Genomic DNA, 17,545 nt, shown 5'->3' with positions numbered 1-17,545 from the left:
TAATTGTTAACCAGAAATGATTTGATATTGAGATAAAAACAGCTTCATTAAACCTTTAACTGTAGAAAACATGTGAGTAGCATAAGATGAGCAGTGAGTTGAAAGCTGGATTCCCTGGATATTCCCTGGACATTGTAACCTTCGATACATTCCACTGGCATCTCTCTAACAGTAAGATAAAGCAAGGACACATTAAACAATAATTAACACACACATGCAGCATGTAACAATGTTAGGGTAATTTGTTTTGGAACTTTATTTAATATATCATTTCAGAAATAAAGTTTTGTAAAATGTGAATGTGATTAAATAAAAATACCCTTTAAAAACAAAGAGCGTGGCGTTTGTGTTGATGTTTGAAATTTTACGAAGATCTGACTGACGTCATTCACACTGATGTTTATAACTGAAATGTAATCACCATTATTCAATGGAAGATGAGTTTGATCAAACCATCTAATTAGAAAAGGATTAAGGTGAGAATGATTTGACAGTAAAAAAAGCAAGCTGGGGCTATAGATCAAGTAAAAAAACATTCAGAACCACATTCAGAATTACATTTCCGTAAGTTAAACAAGACACTTAAAACAAGAAGGCAGTGAGTTATGTCATATTTGGCATTGCTGTTAATGAGGACTTTAATAGGGACCTGAGTTTTCTTCAAAACAAAACAATTTAAACCTGGAGCCCATAATACCACTACTGTACTTGATGTCATTTCATTTATAAAGATTCACAAATATATTGACAAAAATAAATACAAATTGAAATGATTGTTCAGGTTGAAGAATACATTGAAAAGAAACATACCTTTGCTTCCAGAACTTTTCTGTGACTAAAATATGGCTTAGACAGAATCTATTGCCTACAAACTGTACACATGACAATTTATTGCTGTCCCAATTGCCAGCTATCGCTACATATCCTGTCCCATATCGACATCCAATTTCACCCTCAAAACAGAAAGAATGGCTCCACGGTTCTTTGAAAGGCACAACCACACCTTCAATGACCCTGCCAGTCCAGTGGCAAAAATGTAATCAGTTTTAAAATATTCTCTCAAGTTCCACAAACAAGTTAAACCCAAGTTTATACATACCGTACAATTCAAACGATGCATAGAAAAAAGCAGTTAGTAAAACATACTGAAATAGTGGCAAAATGCACTGCTATTATTTGGCAACTACAAACATAAAAACAACCCTCCCCCCATATTATTTTGCATAGTGTTGTAATGACAGAGGAAGCTCCATCATTTGCCCTCGTATTTTGGATTGACAACAGTTGTTACGGCACTCTTGTAGATGGGATTTGTGCCCTGCAAAAGACAAGTAAAGAGAGAGAGTGAGGCAAAGGGTCACCATGGATTCGTCCCAAATGGCAGCCTATTTCCATATATACAGTGGGGGAAAAAAGTATTTAGTCAGCCACCAATTGTGCAAGTTCTCCCACTTAAAAAGATGAGAGGCCTGTAATTTTCATCATAGGTACACGTCAACTATGACAGACAAAATGAGAAAAAAAAATCCAGAAAATCACATTGTAGGATTTTTAATGAATTTATTTGCAAATTATGGTGGAAAATAAGTATTTGGTCAATAACAAAAGTTTCTCAATACTTTGTTATATACCCTTTGTTGGCAATGACACAGGTCAAACATTTTCTGTAAGTCTTCACAAGGTTTTCACACACTGTTGCTGGTATTTTGGCCCATTCCTCCATGCAGATCTCCTCTAGAATAGTGATGTTTTGGGGCTGTCGCTGGGCAACACGGACTTTCAACTCCCTCCAAAGATTTTCTATGGGGTTGAGATCTGGAGACTGGCTAGGCCACTCCAGGACCTTGAAATGCTTCTTACGAAGCCACTCCTTCGTTGCCCGGGCGGTGTGTTTGGGATCATTGTCATGCTGAAAGACCCAGCCACGTTTCATCTTCAATGCCCTTGCCGATGGAAGGAGGTTTTCACTCAAAATCTCACGATACATAGCCCCATTCATTCTTTTCTTTACACGGATCAGTCGTCCTGGTCCCTTTGCAGAAAAACAGCCCCAAAGCATGATGTTTCCACCCCCATGCTTCACAGTAGGTATGGTGTTCTTTGGATGCAACTCAGCATTCTTTGTCCTCCAAACACGACGAGTTGAGTTTTTACCAAAAAGTTATATTTTGGTTTCATCTGACCATATGACATTCTCCCAATCCTCTTCTGGATCATCCAAATGCACTCTAGCAATCTTCAGACGGGCCTGGACATACTGGCTTAAGCAGGGGGACACGTCTGGCACTGCAGGATTTGAGTCCCTGGCGGCGTAGTGTGTTACTGATGGTAGGCTTTGTTACTTTGGTCCCAGCTCTCTGCAGGTCATTCACTAGGTCCCCCTGTGTGGTTCTGGGATTTTTGCTCACCGTTCTTGTGATCATTTTGACCCCACGGGGTGAGATCTTGCGTGGAGCCCCAGATCGAGGGAGATTATCAGTGGTCTTGTATGTCTTCCATTTCCTAATAATTGCTCCCACAGTTGATTTCTTCAAACCAAGCTGCTTACCTATTGCAGATTCAGTCTTCCCAGCCTGGTGCAGGTCTACAATTTTGTTTCTGGTGTCCGTTGACAGCTCTTTGGTCTTGGCCATAGTGGAGTTTGGAGTGTGACTGTTTGAGGTTGTGGACAGGTGTCTTTTATACTGATAACAAGTTCAAACAGGTGCCATTAATACAGGTAACGAGTGGAGGACAGAGGAGCCTCTTAAAGAAGAAGTTACAGGTCTGTGAGAGCCAGAAATCTTGCTTGTTTGTAGGTGACCAAATACTTATTTTCCACCATAATTTGCAAATAAATTCATAAAAAATCCTACAATGTGATTTTCTGGAATTTTTTTCTCTCAATTTGTCTGTCATAGTTGACGTGTACCTATAATGAAAATTACAGGCCTCTCTCATCTTTTTAAGTGGGAGAACTTGCACAATTGGTGGCTGACTAAATACTTTTTTCCCCCACTGTAGTGCTCTACCTTTGACCAGGGCCCATAGGGGAATGAATAGGGTGCCATTTGGAATGTAGCCCAAAAAGAGAATAATTCGGTTAGCGCCACTTCACAAATCACAGTTTGGTTAAAATAAATTCAGATCCAGAGCAGCCGCTCCATGGTTTGGACAATAAGATTTTCGACATTTTAACAGGGACTTTGCGAACAAAGCAGTCACCTGTCCTATAATCTAGCACGTTAATGGCACACACAACAACATGCAGTGAAATACATGTTAAACCTTAACCCATTTAAAAAAGGCAGTGTGCATTTAATAGATGTTGGTGTGGTCGCCCCAATGCTATAGACCACCGTTGTTGTTTTTTGTATATCTTGTTTTATTCAAAGTTAATTTCTTAGACAAATGTGTTCTTCAGTTTGCCTCAGGCAGTACCAGAAACCTTAAACTCAATACAGAAATGAGAAACCAGGTTCACTTACAGCTTTTGCTTTGAAGAAGAGAATGAAAATATGAGTGAAAACGGGTGTGGAAAAGATGCAAAACTCAAGCACAAAACACTCCAAAGGGAATGTAAAGTACATGCAGGAAAAAGGGAAAAGAAAGATGGGCAATACAAACTTAGCCTTATAGGACCACAAAGCAGAAATGCTTAGCCACCATTACCAGGAACTGGTATAAAGTAGAAGCCCCAAAATTTTAAGAATGGCTAAGTATAATCCAATAAATGTTTAATATGGAAAGCTTCACATATGCCTTAAGACTCCAAAAACCTGTATTTGAAAGTCAGGAAGACTTGATTAACTAATATATTTTTAACAATGCAACATCACTTCTCTGTATACTTACCTTATATATTATTCTGTACCTATTGGATGGCAACTTTTGTTTGTTTTGATTTATTCTTTAGTTTTTACTGTTTTTGTTGAACTGTTTTGAAAAAGTATAATAAAATCCAAGTATAAAAAAAGAAAGGCTTAGCCTACTAAATAGTGTATATCCATCACTCAGAATACAAACATATCCAACCCAAATGGTTAGCAAAAGCCATGCCCTTGAGACTGAGGCTCTGTCCCAAATAGCACCCTATTCCCAAATAGCACCCTATTCCCTTTATAGTGCACTACCACAACTTTTGACCAGGGCCCACAGGGCTCTGTTCAAAAGTAGTGCACTCTATAGGGCATAGTGTGCCATTTGGGACTCAACCAGAGGCTATATTCTCTCTCAGCACACAAGTGTTCTGTCATTCTACTATGAACATGGAATACTGTTGCTATGACTTCAGAGCACACTGAGGAGCTGGATTGAGTTTCTGTTGGTAACCTCAGCTTTATTGCCTATTATGGGCATGTAGTACTGATGAGTGGACAGATGGTGGAAGCACTGCTACCCTAGCCTAGACAGGGAAAGGCCCATAGAGGAAACGTGAATAAAGTCTGTCTCAGCCTGAGCAGCATGCCAGAGCCAGGTTTCTGTGCTGCCGTTGTTGGCACAGAACAGAAAGGAAAGGGGAGATTGAGCCAAAGATATAACCAAGGCACAAATATAACGGTTGGTATTCACACAGATCTCTCTCTGGCCTTCAAAGGCACTGAAGTGCATCTCTTGAGGGAGGCAGCCTAGCAGTAAAAAGGATGCTGGATGAATGAGCTCTGAAATCAGAAACAGTAAGCTTCAATAGAAGCTCCCCCCTTTTATCTGGTTATATATAGAAATTAGTTAACCCTATAGCACATCAAAGATATCGCACATTTCAAGAGTAGAGCAGGGGCTGTATGCATCAAGATTCTCAGAGTAGGAGTGCTGATTAGGATCAGTTTTGACTTTTATATCACAATTAATTAGACTATATGGACAGGGGGGACCTGATCCTAGTTAAGCAGTTCTGCTCTGAGACGCTTTATGAATACAGGCCCAGATATCTGCAATGTAAACAATAAAAAGCATCCACCGCTAGTCCCAATTATTTTCTGAAAGCAGGTGTGCTGGTGTGATCCGACAGTGTGCTGGTGTGATCCACCTTACCGTGTCCCACTTGGCGTTCATTTTCTCCTTCTCGAACTTGGCAAACTCCCTGCGGTCGTGGATGATCATGAGCAGCTTCCAGATGAGGAGGAGCGCCAGGCCGATCAGCACGATGCCCGCCACGACGCCAGCCACGATAGGGATGATGTCAGGGCCCGCTGGGCACTCTGGAGCACAGAAGGGCACACACACACGTAGAGTAAATGGCAACATTCTGCATTTATAGTTAATCATATACAATGGACATAGGCCTACACTGTGGTTGTGTCCCTAATGGCATCTTATTCCCTTTGTAGTGCACGACTTCCTTTTGTAGTGCACTACTTTTAACCAGAGACCATAGGGCCCAGGTCAAAAGGTGCCATTGGCAACACAGCCTGTAAAAGGCTATACAGACGTGGAGACATTAGAGCAGGTTATTCCTAAAAAGGATAATCAAAGATATTTGTTTCTTTCAGAGAGTTGAGCAGCAACATCCATCCACTCACCCAGAGTCTCGACCACATAGACCTCCCTCTCTGTGTCGTTCCTGACGGCGTAGGTGTAGTAGAACCAGCAGTCGTTGGCGTCCCTCTCCTTACAGTGGGATAGGGGGTAGGACTGGTCGGCTGGCTGGGGCAGCTTGTCCCGGTCCTTCACTATGATCAGGTTGAAGTAGCTGCAGTCCCTCTCACACGTGTCCTTCTTCTCTCCTGTCTCAAAGGCCCGGCACTGAACACACTCCCTGTAGAGGACAATCATCAATCAAACAAACTTTATTGTCCCAGAGGTAAATTTGGTCTGCAACCAGGGGTAACATGATAAAAATATAGACCATACAAAATACCTAAAAACAGATCGCACAAACAAACTAAAAGAGAGTTTGAACACCCTGAGTTCTCAGGCTCACTTGTGCTCAGCGCAGACTCCGGGGCAGGTGGGACAGATCTCACAGGTGGGACCCTGGAACTTGGGGTTGGTGCACTTGCAGACGCCACACTCGCAGGTGCCACGGCCATTACATATCTGCTTGTTGGCTGCTAGGCAGGTGGCAGTGTCCAGGGAACAGTCGCAGGCGCTGCCCGTGTAGTTGGCATCACAGATACACACCCTGCACTCACAACGCCCATGTCCTAGTAGAGGGAAGGGGGGGAGAAAATAAGAGGTTCAATCAATGCTAGGCCTACACAACTCAACCAACAATTTTGAAGAATCACCCAATCTAAAACAAATTCTTTCAGACCATGTCTGAGGAAAGGGGTGGAGAAAATGGAGGATCCATGCTGCACATTTTAAAACACGTTCTTTCAGTTGTTTATTCTATCGATTAGGCTACTCATAATGGGTGTGGTAATGCTACAGTACGCAGCAGTGTCGAATGAACACAATGTGTCAATGAAAACTTGTATACTTGTACTCAAACCAAGGGGGCCAGCCACGGGTCCTACCTCCACAGAGTTTGTTGTTAGAGCGGTCACAGTTGAAGTTGTCACACTCGCAGAACTTCCCACTGTAACGTTCTTCTGGGTTCTCTCTCTTTTTACACTCACAGGTTCCACACACACAGTTTCCGTTGTTGCTGCAGATGTCTGTGCCGTTGTCCTTCCGGCAGTTAGCGTCCAGGTCATCTGTCCTCACCTCGTCTGTACTGCACTCACACAGTCTTCCAATACGGCCCTTGTTGCACCTGAGCGAAAGCAAGAGACTTAGCCCATAGGGCTCTGGTCAAAAGTATCGCACTATATAGGGAATAGGGTGCCATTTGGGACGCAAACATGCACTCAGCATATAGTTTCAGAACAACATTTCTACAATCAATTCACACCCAAAAAAGTAGAACCAAACCAACTGTTTTTATATTGTACCTGCAGGCTCCACATTCAAAGGTCCCATTGCCATTATGGCACATCTCGCTGAGAGGTTTTCCATCTTTGGAACATTCACATTCGCAGATGAAGTTGAGGACGATCTCCACATTCTCAGTAAAACCCAGCGGCTTGATTGTAATGGTCTCGGACTTGCCTTGAGGCGGACACTTCTCGGACTTGATGGCAATCTCAAAGGACACCTAGATGATAGGATGAAGGCATTAGGGCGATTCAGTGGAAAAGTCAACCTGCGCATGCACAAAATGTTAGTCATTTCCAAATGAAATGTCCATAATGCTGTGTTGGGGCAAAAATGGTTTCGTTAGTCTAAATACTATGTAAAATGGATTTGTTAGAGTCTAAATGCTATGTAAAATGGTTTTGTTACAGTCTAAATGCTATGTAAAATGGTTGAGTTGTATAGTGCTATTCAACTGGTAATTTTCCATGACTGTTTAGTTTTCCTCTTCTCACAGGAGTGATTTGCTACTGGCTCCTTTTCTCTTCGGGCACCAGAGGTCTAGCTCAATATTTAAATCTTCTTGCAGCTGAATAGGCTTTAAAGAACTCATCACTCCCCTCTCTTAGACATGTAGGCTGTGAGAACTTGTGTACAATGCTTTAAGGAAGTGGAGCCAAGTATCCCTCATCTCTCAAGTAAGCTTGGCTCCCGTAGGAGAGGCAAGCAGATCTTTGTGTAAGAAGTACAGTACCAGTCAAAAGTTTGGACAAACCTACTCATTCAAGGGTTTTTCTTTATTTTTACTATTTTCTACATTGTAGAATAATAGTGAAGACATCAAAACTATGAAATAACACATATGGAATCATGTAGTAACCAAAAAAGTGTTAAACAAATTCTTCAAAGCAGCCACCCTTTGCCTTGATGACAGCTTTGCACACTCTTGGCATTCTCTCAACCAGCTTCACCTGGAATGCTTTTCCATCAGTCTTGAAGGAGTTCCCACATATGCTGAGCACTTGTTGGCTGCTATTCCGTCACTCTGCGGTCCAACTCATCCCAAACCATCTCAATTGGGTTGAGGTCGGGTGATTGGGTTGAGGTCGGGTCACATAGCCCTTACACAGCCTGGAGGTGTGTTTTTGGTCATTGTCCTGTTGAAAAACAAATGATAGTCCCACTAAGTGCAAACCAGATGGGATTGCGTATCGCTGCAGAATGCTGCGGTAGCCATGCCGGTTAAGTGTGCCTTGAATTCTAAATAAATCACTGACAGTGTCACCAGCAAAGCACCCACACACCATCACACCTCCTCCTCCATGCTTCACGGTGGGAACCATACATGCGGAGATCATCCGTTCATCTACTCTGCGTCTCACAAAGACTTTATGCATAGTCACTTTAACTCTACCCATATGTACATATTACCTCAACTACCTCAACTAGCAGGTGCCCCCGCACATTGACTCTGCAACGGTACCCCCCTGTATATATAGCCTCCCTACTGTTATTTTATTTTACTTCTGCTCTTTTTTTCTCAACACTTTTTTTGTTGTTGTTTTATTTTTACTTTTTTTGTTAAAAATAAATGCACTGTTGGTTAAGGGCTGTAAGTAAGCATTTCACTGTAATGTCTGCACCTGTTGTATTCGGCGCATGTGACCAATACAATTTGATTTGATTTGATTTGACACGGCAGTTGGAACCAAAAATCTCAAATTTGGACTCATCAGACCAAAGGACAGATTTCCACCAGTCTAATGTCCATTGCTTGTGTTTCTTGGCCCAAGCAAGTCTCTTCTTATTATTGGTGTCCTTTAGTAGTGGTTTCTTTGCAGCAATTCGACAATGAAGGCCTGATTCACGCAGTCTTCTCTGAACAGTTGATGTTGAGATGTGTCTGTTACTTGAACTCTGTGAAGCATTTATTTGGGCTGCAAATTTGAGGTGCAGTTAACTCTAATGAACCTATCCTCTGCAGCAGAGGTAACTCTGGGTCTTCATTTCCTGTGGCCGTCCTCATGAGAGCCAGTTTCATCATAGCGCTTGATGGTCTTTGCGACTGCACTTGAAGAAACATTCAAAGTTCTTGAAATTTACTGGATTGACTGACCTTCATGTCTTAAAGTAATGATGGACTGTAATTTCTCTTTGCTTATTTGAGCTGTTCTTGCCATAATATGGACTTGGTCTTTTACCAAATAGGGCTATTTGTATACTACCTTGTCACAACACAACTGATTGGCTCAAGTGCATTAAGAAGGAAAGAAATTCCACAAATTAACTTTTAACAAGGCACACCTGTTAATTTAAATGCATTCCAGGTAACTACCTCATGAAGCCAGTGTGAGAGAATGCCAGGAGTGTGCAAAGTTGTCATCAAGACAAAGGGTGGCTACTTTGAAGAATCTCAAATATAAAATATATTTTGATTTGTTTAACACTTTTTTGGTTACTATATGATTCCATATGTGTTATTTCATAGTTTTGATGTCTTCACTATTATTCTACAATGTAGAACAAAGGAAAAAATAAAGAAAAAGCCTTGAATGAGTAGGTGTGTCCAAACTTTTGACTGGTACTGTATATAATGACTGTGTGTGACTCTGTAACTTTGAGTTTCCTCTCAGATATATCCTGAGTGTAATCTCCCTTGCAATTGCTTGAATAAACTCTTATTAACTGGATAATGAGCTCTGCCTGATCCTTGGAACGAGTTTTCCTCAACAGCTGGAATCGCCCTTTAGTAAACTCCTGGACACTGGTATTGAGAAAGGCCTCTTGAGCGGAAACGTTGACAATAAACAGTCTCAATGATATTTCCTCTTCTTGTTTTTCATTAGTAAACTCCTAAAATGTCTTGGATGGTTTACACATTTTTCCAGATGTAATACATTGACACATTTTTATTCTCAACCCCTATTTGGTAAGGGTAGGTAACAACACATCTGCCACACTGATCCTCAACACGGGGGCCCCTCAGGGGTGCGTGCTCAGTCCCCTCCTGTACTCTCTGTTCACCCATGACTGCATGGCCAGGCACGACTCCAACACCATCATTAAGTTTGCCGACAACACAACAGTGGTAGGCCTGATCACCGACAACGATGAGACAGCCTATAGGGAGGAGGTCAGAGATCTGGCCGTGTGGTGCCAGGACAACAACCTCTCCCTCAACGTGACCAAGACAAAGGAGATGATTGTGGACTACAGGAAAAAAAAAGAGGACTGAGCACGCCCCCATTCTCATCGACGGGGCTGTAGTGGAACAGGTTGAGAGCTTCAAGTTCCTTGGTGTCCACATCACCAACGAACTATCATGGTCCAAACACACCAAGACAGTCGTGAAGAGGGCACGACAAAGCCTATTCCCCCCTCAGGAGACTAAAAAGATTTGGCATGGGTCCTCAGATCCTCAAAAAATTCTACAGCTGCACCATCGAGAGCATCCTGACTGGTTGCATCACCGCCTGGTATGGCAACTGCTTGGCCTCCGACCGCAAGGCATTACAGAGGGTAGTGCGTACGGCCCAGTACATCACTGGGGCAAAGCTTCCTGCCATCCAGGACCTCTATACCAGGCGGTGTCAGAGGAAGGCCCTCAAAATTGTCAAAGACTCCAGCCACCCTAGTCATAGACTGTTCTCTCTGCTACCGCACGGCAAGCGGTACCGGAGTGCCAAGTCTAGGTCCAAAAGACTTCTCAACAGCTTCTACCCCCAAGCCATAAGACTCCTGAACAGCTAATCATGGCTACCCAGACTATTTGCACTGCCCCCCCACCCCATCCTTTTTACGCTGCTGCTACTCTGTTAAGTACTTATGCATAGTCACTTTAACTCTACCCACATGTACATATTACCTCAACTACCTCAACTAGCCGGTGCCCCCGCACATTGACTCTGCAACGGTACCCCCCTGTATATATAGCCTCCCTACTGTCACTTTATTTTACTTCTGCTCTTTTTTTTTTCTCAACACTTTTTTTTGTTGTTGTTTTATTTTTACTTTTTTTGTTTAAAATAAATGCACTGTTGGTTAAGGGCTGTAAGTAAGCATTTCACTGTAATGTCTGCTCCTGTTGTATTCGGCGCATGTGACCAATACATTTTGATTTGATTTGATTTATTTCAATAGAGACCAGACCACTACGGAAAGGCTGCGCTCGCTCACACTTACCTCATCTCCAATGGAGATGTTAGAGCATTTTCTTCCATTCTCTCCTGTTCCAAACCAACCGTTCTTGCAGATGGACTTGTATGTTATGGATACACCTTCAGGCAGCTTGCTGTTTTCCAGAATGACTTCAGATGACAGAGACTATCACACGACATACAGAGAATATCTTCAGATGACAGAGACTATCAAACAACCAGTGCTTAACTTGGGCAGGAGCTCACCGGAGCGGAGTACCAGCACCTCAAATGTTCTACTGCTTGAGCTTCTGTTCCTCTTATAGAATATTTGATCAAAAGTATTGTGAAGCTCCTGCACCTAAATATAAACAGTACCGGCATCCAAAATGAGTACCGCCACTTATTTCAGTCCAAGTCAAGCACTGCAAACAACATACAGAGAAGGTCTTCAGATGGCAGAAACTATCAAATAACATACACAGAATTTCAACAAAATATGTCAATAGAAGAACAGCAGTGCACTATATAGGGAATAGGGTCCCATTTGGGAACCATCCCAGGTATTTATTTTCTGCACAGTAATTATTAGCTTTAAAATCAAACAGCCATTTCAAGTCAATGCTAGTGTCAAAGCTAGGGGGTTAAACTCACGTTGTAGGAATCGATAATGAGCTTGATGACGTTGCTGGAGTTGGAGGACAGAGTTCCTACTGCAGACTTGGGGATGAGGTTCTTCAGTTCCTTGTAAACAGGCTGGAATTCCTCAGTAACCGCAAAAATTGTCTGAATGTTGTTGTCGCTCAGTTTCTGGACCAAATGGGCAATGGAGGGATAGTCCTGTCAATTGAAAATAAATGCAAGATGTATTTGAAAATAACAATAATTTCATACCTTGATTACATTGAGACACGATCATGTCTCTTTTTTTATTCGCGGGAATCTTTGGGAACAGATTTCCTAAATTCAACTAATTTTTAGCTGAATTCCTGATGATTTCAGTCTTTTTTGACCAAAAACAAACCCAAAATGTTTTACTAAAAACGTTGGGGAGCCCCCCAAAAAGATCCCTTGCGGGGCGGTTTTGGCCCGCTGGCCGCCTGTTGCCAATCCCTGCCATATATGATACGATAACTTTATTAGGGCTGTACCCTAAAAAATCTTGATCGACCAAGAGTTGTCTGTTTTTTCGATCGATTGGTTGATATTTTTAAACGTGTATTTTTTCATATATTGACACATCTTATGTGTTTTAATCAAATCAACTATATTCACTGAGGTTGTCTGATGCTTTAAGCACACTGTTTGATTAAACAATTAAGACACACAAATGACTAGATGGAGCCTAAAAAAAAAAGACAGCGAGTGACTGTGTGACTAGCACCCATTGTCTCCTCCCTGCTGCAGCGACCACCACAGAACATCAAAGTGTTTATAGCGCTGTCCATGTTGCTGAAGCTGCAACATAATTACAGCCATTTCTGACTGAAAAGTTCTGTTACCGAAATCCCTCATTTGTTTAGGAAAAACATTCCCTAATCCCTCAACCCTTGCTCTCTTTACGTGACACATGTAGGCTATGCATCGCATGCACGTGACCAAAGACCTATTCGCATGGGACTAGTATTACTAGAGAAAGTTGGTTATGTAATTATTACTCCAGAATGTGTTTTCCAAACTCCCCTTTGTAATTCTTATTATTTCCAATAAATTGACAGTTATGACGGTTATGACGGAAGCCTGGAGGTTTTTATTCTAGGCGTGAATATACAGTATTTCAACATGTCCAGGTGATAGGGCCACACTGATAACTAGAGCTTGGTCTAAGGCACTGCATCGCAGTGCTAGCTGTGCCACTAGAGATCCTGGTTCGAATCCAGGCTCTGTCGTAGCCGGCCGCGACCGGGAGACCCATGGGGCGGCGCACAATTGGCCCAGCATCGTCCAGGGTAGGGGAGGGAATGGCCGGCAGGGATGTAGCTCAGTTGGTAGAGCATGGCGTTTGCAACGCCAGGGTTGTGGGTTCGATTCCCACGGGGGGCCAGTATGAAAAAAATAAAAATAATGTATGCACTCACTAATTGTAAGTCGCTCTGGATAAGAGCGTCTGCTAAATGACAAAAATGTAATGTAAATGTATAGTGCTGCCATAATATTTGAATTGAATTGAGGAAGTGTGATCATAATCATTAGGATATTTTAGAGCTCCGCAGTACGTCCTGAATGCCCCCCAGCCTTCAGATGTGAGCTAAACAGTGCAATTGCACTTGAGATGTGTTTTAAGGCTATGGATGAGAAAGTTAACTTATCATTTCCAAACGTTTAGGTCAGTTGTATGCTGCTTTGCGATCTATTAACAGCAAGGGTTGCATTAAATAGGCTCAATATTTTTTACTGATGCATTTGGCAATATTCAATTCATACTCACTAAAATTAAAACAAAAGCATTCACTGTGAAAGTTGATAGGCTACATGTAGGCCATTCATATAAAGCTTTTGCGCAGCACTTAGTTCAATTTATCGAATCAGTTATTTTCTTGTAAAAACTGCAAGCGACACCTGTCAAACTCCAACATTTCTCTCAAAACACAGGGATGTCGATTCATACTGGACTAGTATTATCAGAGGACCTTGGAGTAGGTTATTCTGGCTGGAATTGTTACTCTCCTGCCATGTAAAAATTACTGACATGGCAGATTTGGACGGGACTAAAATGACAGATGCTGTGTTTTATGCTTGTGCACATAATGACATTAACCAACCTCCCCCAGTAAAACGAATCTCGTCCAAATAGGACACAATAGGGCCTGACCTATAGCATATCATAATCACATCAATAAATTGGTTGGATGCAGAGGACGTGGCAAATAAACTCGAAACGGGGGAATGTTTACTGGTTGCTCAGGAGGTAAAGGGAAAGTCAGATGTGTGGAATAAATTGGACTAGTTGTGGAAAATACTGGAGATCAAGAAAAATAAGGTAAGGAGCAAGCTCTGCGTGCATATTATGTGTGCCAAACAGGTGCTGTATAGATTACAATAATGTTTCTGACCATTTGGAATAATGTAAACAACACTAAATAAATTATAAGCGTACCAGAGAGTCTGTTGTAAAGTTTTTTTTGCTAAGCCTTTATTACAGCAAAGACAAAAAATAGTCACATTCATTCGTGAATGCATTTTCCGAAATGGAACGGTTTATTTTTTAAGCTAATTATTCAAGGCTGGCTTTGTTATATCTAGCCTAGTTGTAAAATAACGGACATCTGCACAGTTTCACATTGAACATCACTCTGTCGTTTAATGACATGTGCCACGCATTCTGACAACCCATTCATCCGTAACGCAGCACACTGTCGTAAACCATAACAACGTACAGTACGACGTACAGCACGTCGTACCATACATAACATTTCCCCCCCCTTTCCAAAACCAGGGACTGGTACCATATATAAAATGTCCATAGGGCAAGAACCTAGAGTGATACCTGTAAGAAATAAACATTAACCCTTAAACGGATGGACTCTCCAAACTAGCCAGTTCAGTCCATTAACCTGGAGGTTGACTAAGACACCTAACGGAGCCTAAGAATGAAAAGAGGTTAAGTAGTCCCCCAGATAAGCAGGGGCGAGTTCGTGCCCGCATAGGCCTTTCTTCCACCGTCACCGCTTGTGGCTCCGGCCCTTGGGGAACCCACAGAGGCTGGGGCTCAGGTGGTAGTGGTGGAGGAGGTCCATCCGGTGGCGTCTCTGGCCTGCATGTCTGTTTTGTGTGCCTTCGTGTTCCTTGAGGGGCAGGGACTTTTCTGAGGCGGCTGGCGTGCCAGCGTGATCCATTGCTCATCATGAATGTGGCGGGCCCCAGTTGTCGACTGACCTGCAAGGGGTCCGACCAGAATGAGGCCATTTTGTTGCACCGCTGAGGCCGTCGGGCTCGGACCCAGTCTGACACTTGAATGATCGACTTCTTCACCCTGTGTGCCTTGTCAAAACGCTGTTTCATTGCTCTTTGGTGCCTGGTCACTGCCTGCTGTTCTTGGGTGCGCCTAGTCGCCGGTTCTGCTACTCTCTGTGTTCTGAGTCTGTCCAGTGGCAGTTCCATCTCACGACCTAGCATGAGGGATGCCGGGGAGACCTGTGTTGTTGTGTGTTTGCTTGCTCTGTAGTGCATTAGCGTTTGATTCAAAGCAGTTTGGAACGTGCACCCCTGGACCAGGTGCGCTCTGATGCCGTTCTTCAGCGTTTGCCACTTAGAGTGGAGGTCATACACCACCACCAGGAAGCGCTGATGGTGAGGGACTGCGTGTCCATGGATCTCGCCACAGATGTCCAGTTGGATGTGCTCCCAGGGGTGGGACGGCCATGCGAGAGGCTGCAGGGGGGGTGGGGCGGACTGTCCTGTTTTCCCACTGAGGAGGCATGCAGCACAATCCCTGACCAGGGCTTCAATGTCGTGGTCGATGCCTGGCCACCACACAAGGTCTCGACATCGCTGTTTGACCTTGACTATGCCCAAGTGACCCTCGTGCGCCATGGATAGAACACGCGCACGCAGGCCACTCGGGACCACAGTGCAAAACCCTCGAGAGACACAGACTTCTTCCCAGCAAGAAAGTTCGGTGCTTCACTCTGGCGAAAGTCGCCAGCTCTTCCGGCACATGTGCTGGCCATCCAGTGCGTATGTAGGTGCGCAGGGTAGACAGTGTGGGATCCTGTTCCGATGCTTGCTTCAGCTCCTCCAGTGAGACGACTGACTGAAGAGGAGCGTAGAGCATTTGTACAAGCTCTGTTTCGTTGTCGTCTGGCAAGACGGTTGGAGTAGGAGCGTCAAAGGAGCGTGAGAGGAGGTCTGCCACCACGTTATCCCTCCCCGGAGTGAACTTCAGCTGATAGTCATACTGTCTGAGGCGGTCGGCCCATCTGTGCAGCCGAAGTGGCTTGTGGCCAGTTCCTGATGCTGACAGTAGCGTTGTGAGGGACTGGTGGTCGGTTCGGAGTGTGAACAGACGGCCATATAGGTAGAGGTGCCACCTTTCGCACGCCCAGACACAGGCCAGTGCTTCTCGTTCGCCCACAGAGTACCGTTGTTCTGTGGGGCTCAGGGCCCTTGAGGCGAAGGCGACGGGCCTCTCAATGCCATTCTGCAGCTGTGAGAGGACAGCTCCTAGTGCTCCAGCTGAGGCGTCACATGTGACAATGGTGTGGCAGACGGGGTCAAAGTGAGCCAAGACTGGGGCTGTGGTGAGCTGGCTCTTCAGTGAGCGGACCGCGTCTGAGCAGGCTGCCGTCCAGGCCCATGGCTCATCCTTCTTGAGGAGCTGGCGAAGGGGCGCTGTGGTCTGAGAGTAGTGGGGCAGAAACCGGAGGTAGTAAGCTGTCATGCCCAAGAATGAGGCCACCTGAGAGGCTGAGGTCGGTTCCGGGATCCGGTGGACGGCTTCAATGTTCGACATGAGTGGGGCAATGCCTTTGGCCGACAGGCGGAAGCCCACAAACTCGACGGCTGGAGCTGCAAAGGTGCACTTTCCACCGTTCAGGGTCAGGTTGTTCCGCAGTAGAGCACTGAATACTCTGTGGAGTCGATAATCATGGATGTGGAGGTCAGGGCCGTGGACCACGATGTCATCCAGATAGACCGCCACCCCAGGTATTCCAGCGAGGATGGTGCTCATCACCTTCTGGAAGCAGCTGGGGGCGGAGCTAAGTCCAAAAGGCATGCGTGTATATCTGAACACGCCAGCGTGTGTGACAAAGGCCGTGAGGTCTCTGCTAGCTGCATGGAGGGGTACCTGAAGATAACCCTGACGAAGGTCAAGCTTCGTGAAGATCGTGGAGCCATGGAATTGTGCGGTCAGCTCCTCAGCTGTAGGCAAGGGGTACTTATCCGGGACAACGGCCTTGTTCACAGCACGGAGATCCACACAGGTCCGGATTCCACCGGACTTTTTGGTTGCAATGACCAAGTTTGAAATCCAGGGGGCAGCGTTGACTGGCTCAATGATGCCTGCATCCAACTGTGACTGGAGATCTTTTGTGACATCATCACGCAGTGCAAAGGGAATGCGCCGCAGGGGCTGCATGACTGGGGTCACTTCCGGATTCACTAGGGGCCTGTGAGTAAAGGCTGTGAGGCAGCCCAGTCCATCAAACAGAGTCGGCCAGTTCTGTTGCCATGTGCAGGTAACCTGGTAGATAGCTGACCCACTGTCATCTCTCAGTGTGAATCCCAAGCCTGTGAAGAGGTCGAGGCCCAGGAGGTTGGCACCCCGCTTTGCAACATGAAATGTGAATGATGGCAGATGTTTGGTGCCGTAGTGTACTGGGACCTGGAGGGTGCCTACAATGTCTATCTTAGATCTACCGTACCCACACAGGGCAGTGGAGGGCTGTTGGAGTGGTAGGTGACTGAAAAACTTGTAGTAAGTGGCAAGGTTGAGCAACGACACCGCAGCGCCAGTATCCAGCAGCAAAGGCAAACCCACCTCACCCAGCTGCACAGTGCATGTCCTGAATGACACATGGTTGGTGGAGACGGTTCGGATTTCCGTGTGTTCATGTTGAGAGTGAGATGAAACGAAGGGCCTGTTCTGG

The 17,545-nt window shown here is 44.5% G+C and overlaps 1 protein-coding gene across 1 annotated transcript in view; it reads right to left on the bottom strand.

Moving 5' to 3' along the window:
* Positions 1-224: 224 nt before the first annotated feature.
* Positions 225-17,545, bottom strand: part of LOC121580866 (integrin beta-1) — a 66,558-nt gene continuing 49,237 nt past the window's right edge. Inside the window, exons 8-15 of the mRNA XM_041895979.2 lie at positions 11,610-11,795; positions 11,002-11,142; positions 6,858-7,060; positions 6,441-6,679; positions 5,903-6,125; positions 5,502-5,737; positions 5,014-5,180; positions 225-1,318 (exon numbers count right to left, since the gene is read on the bottom strand). Of these exons, the coding sequence (XP_041751913.1) occupies positions 1,253-1,318; positions 5,014-5,180; positions 5,502-5,737; positions 5,903-6,125; positions 6,441-6,679; positions 6,858-7,060; positions 11,002-11,142; positions 11,610-11,795 (1,461 nt within the window). The 3' untranslated portion in view covers positions 225-1,252. The remainder of the gene's footprint in view (positions 1,319-5,013; positions 5,181-5,501; positions 5,738-5,902; positions 6,126-6,440; positions 6,680-6,857; positions 7,061-11,001; positions 11,143-11,609; positions 11,796-17,545) is intronic.

Source organism: Coregonus clupeaformis, chromosome 14, assembly GCF_020615455.1.
Source record: "Coregonus clupeaformis isolate EN_2021a chromosome 14, ASM2061545v1, whole genome shotgun sequence".
Lineage (NCBI taxonomy): Eukaryota > Metazoa > Chordata > Actinopteri > Salmoniformes > Salmonidae > Coregonus > Coregonus clupeaformis.
This window is presented reverse-complemented; position numbering and strand designations above follow the sequence as displayed.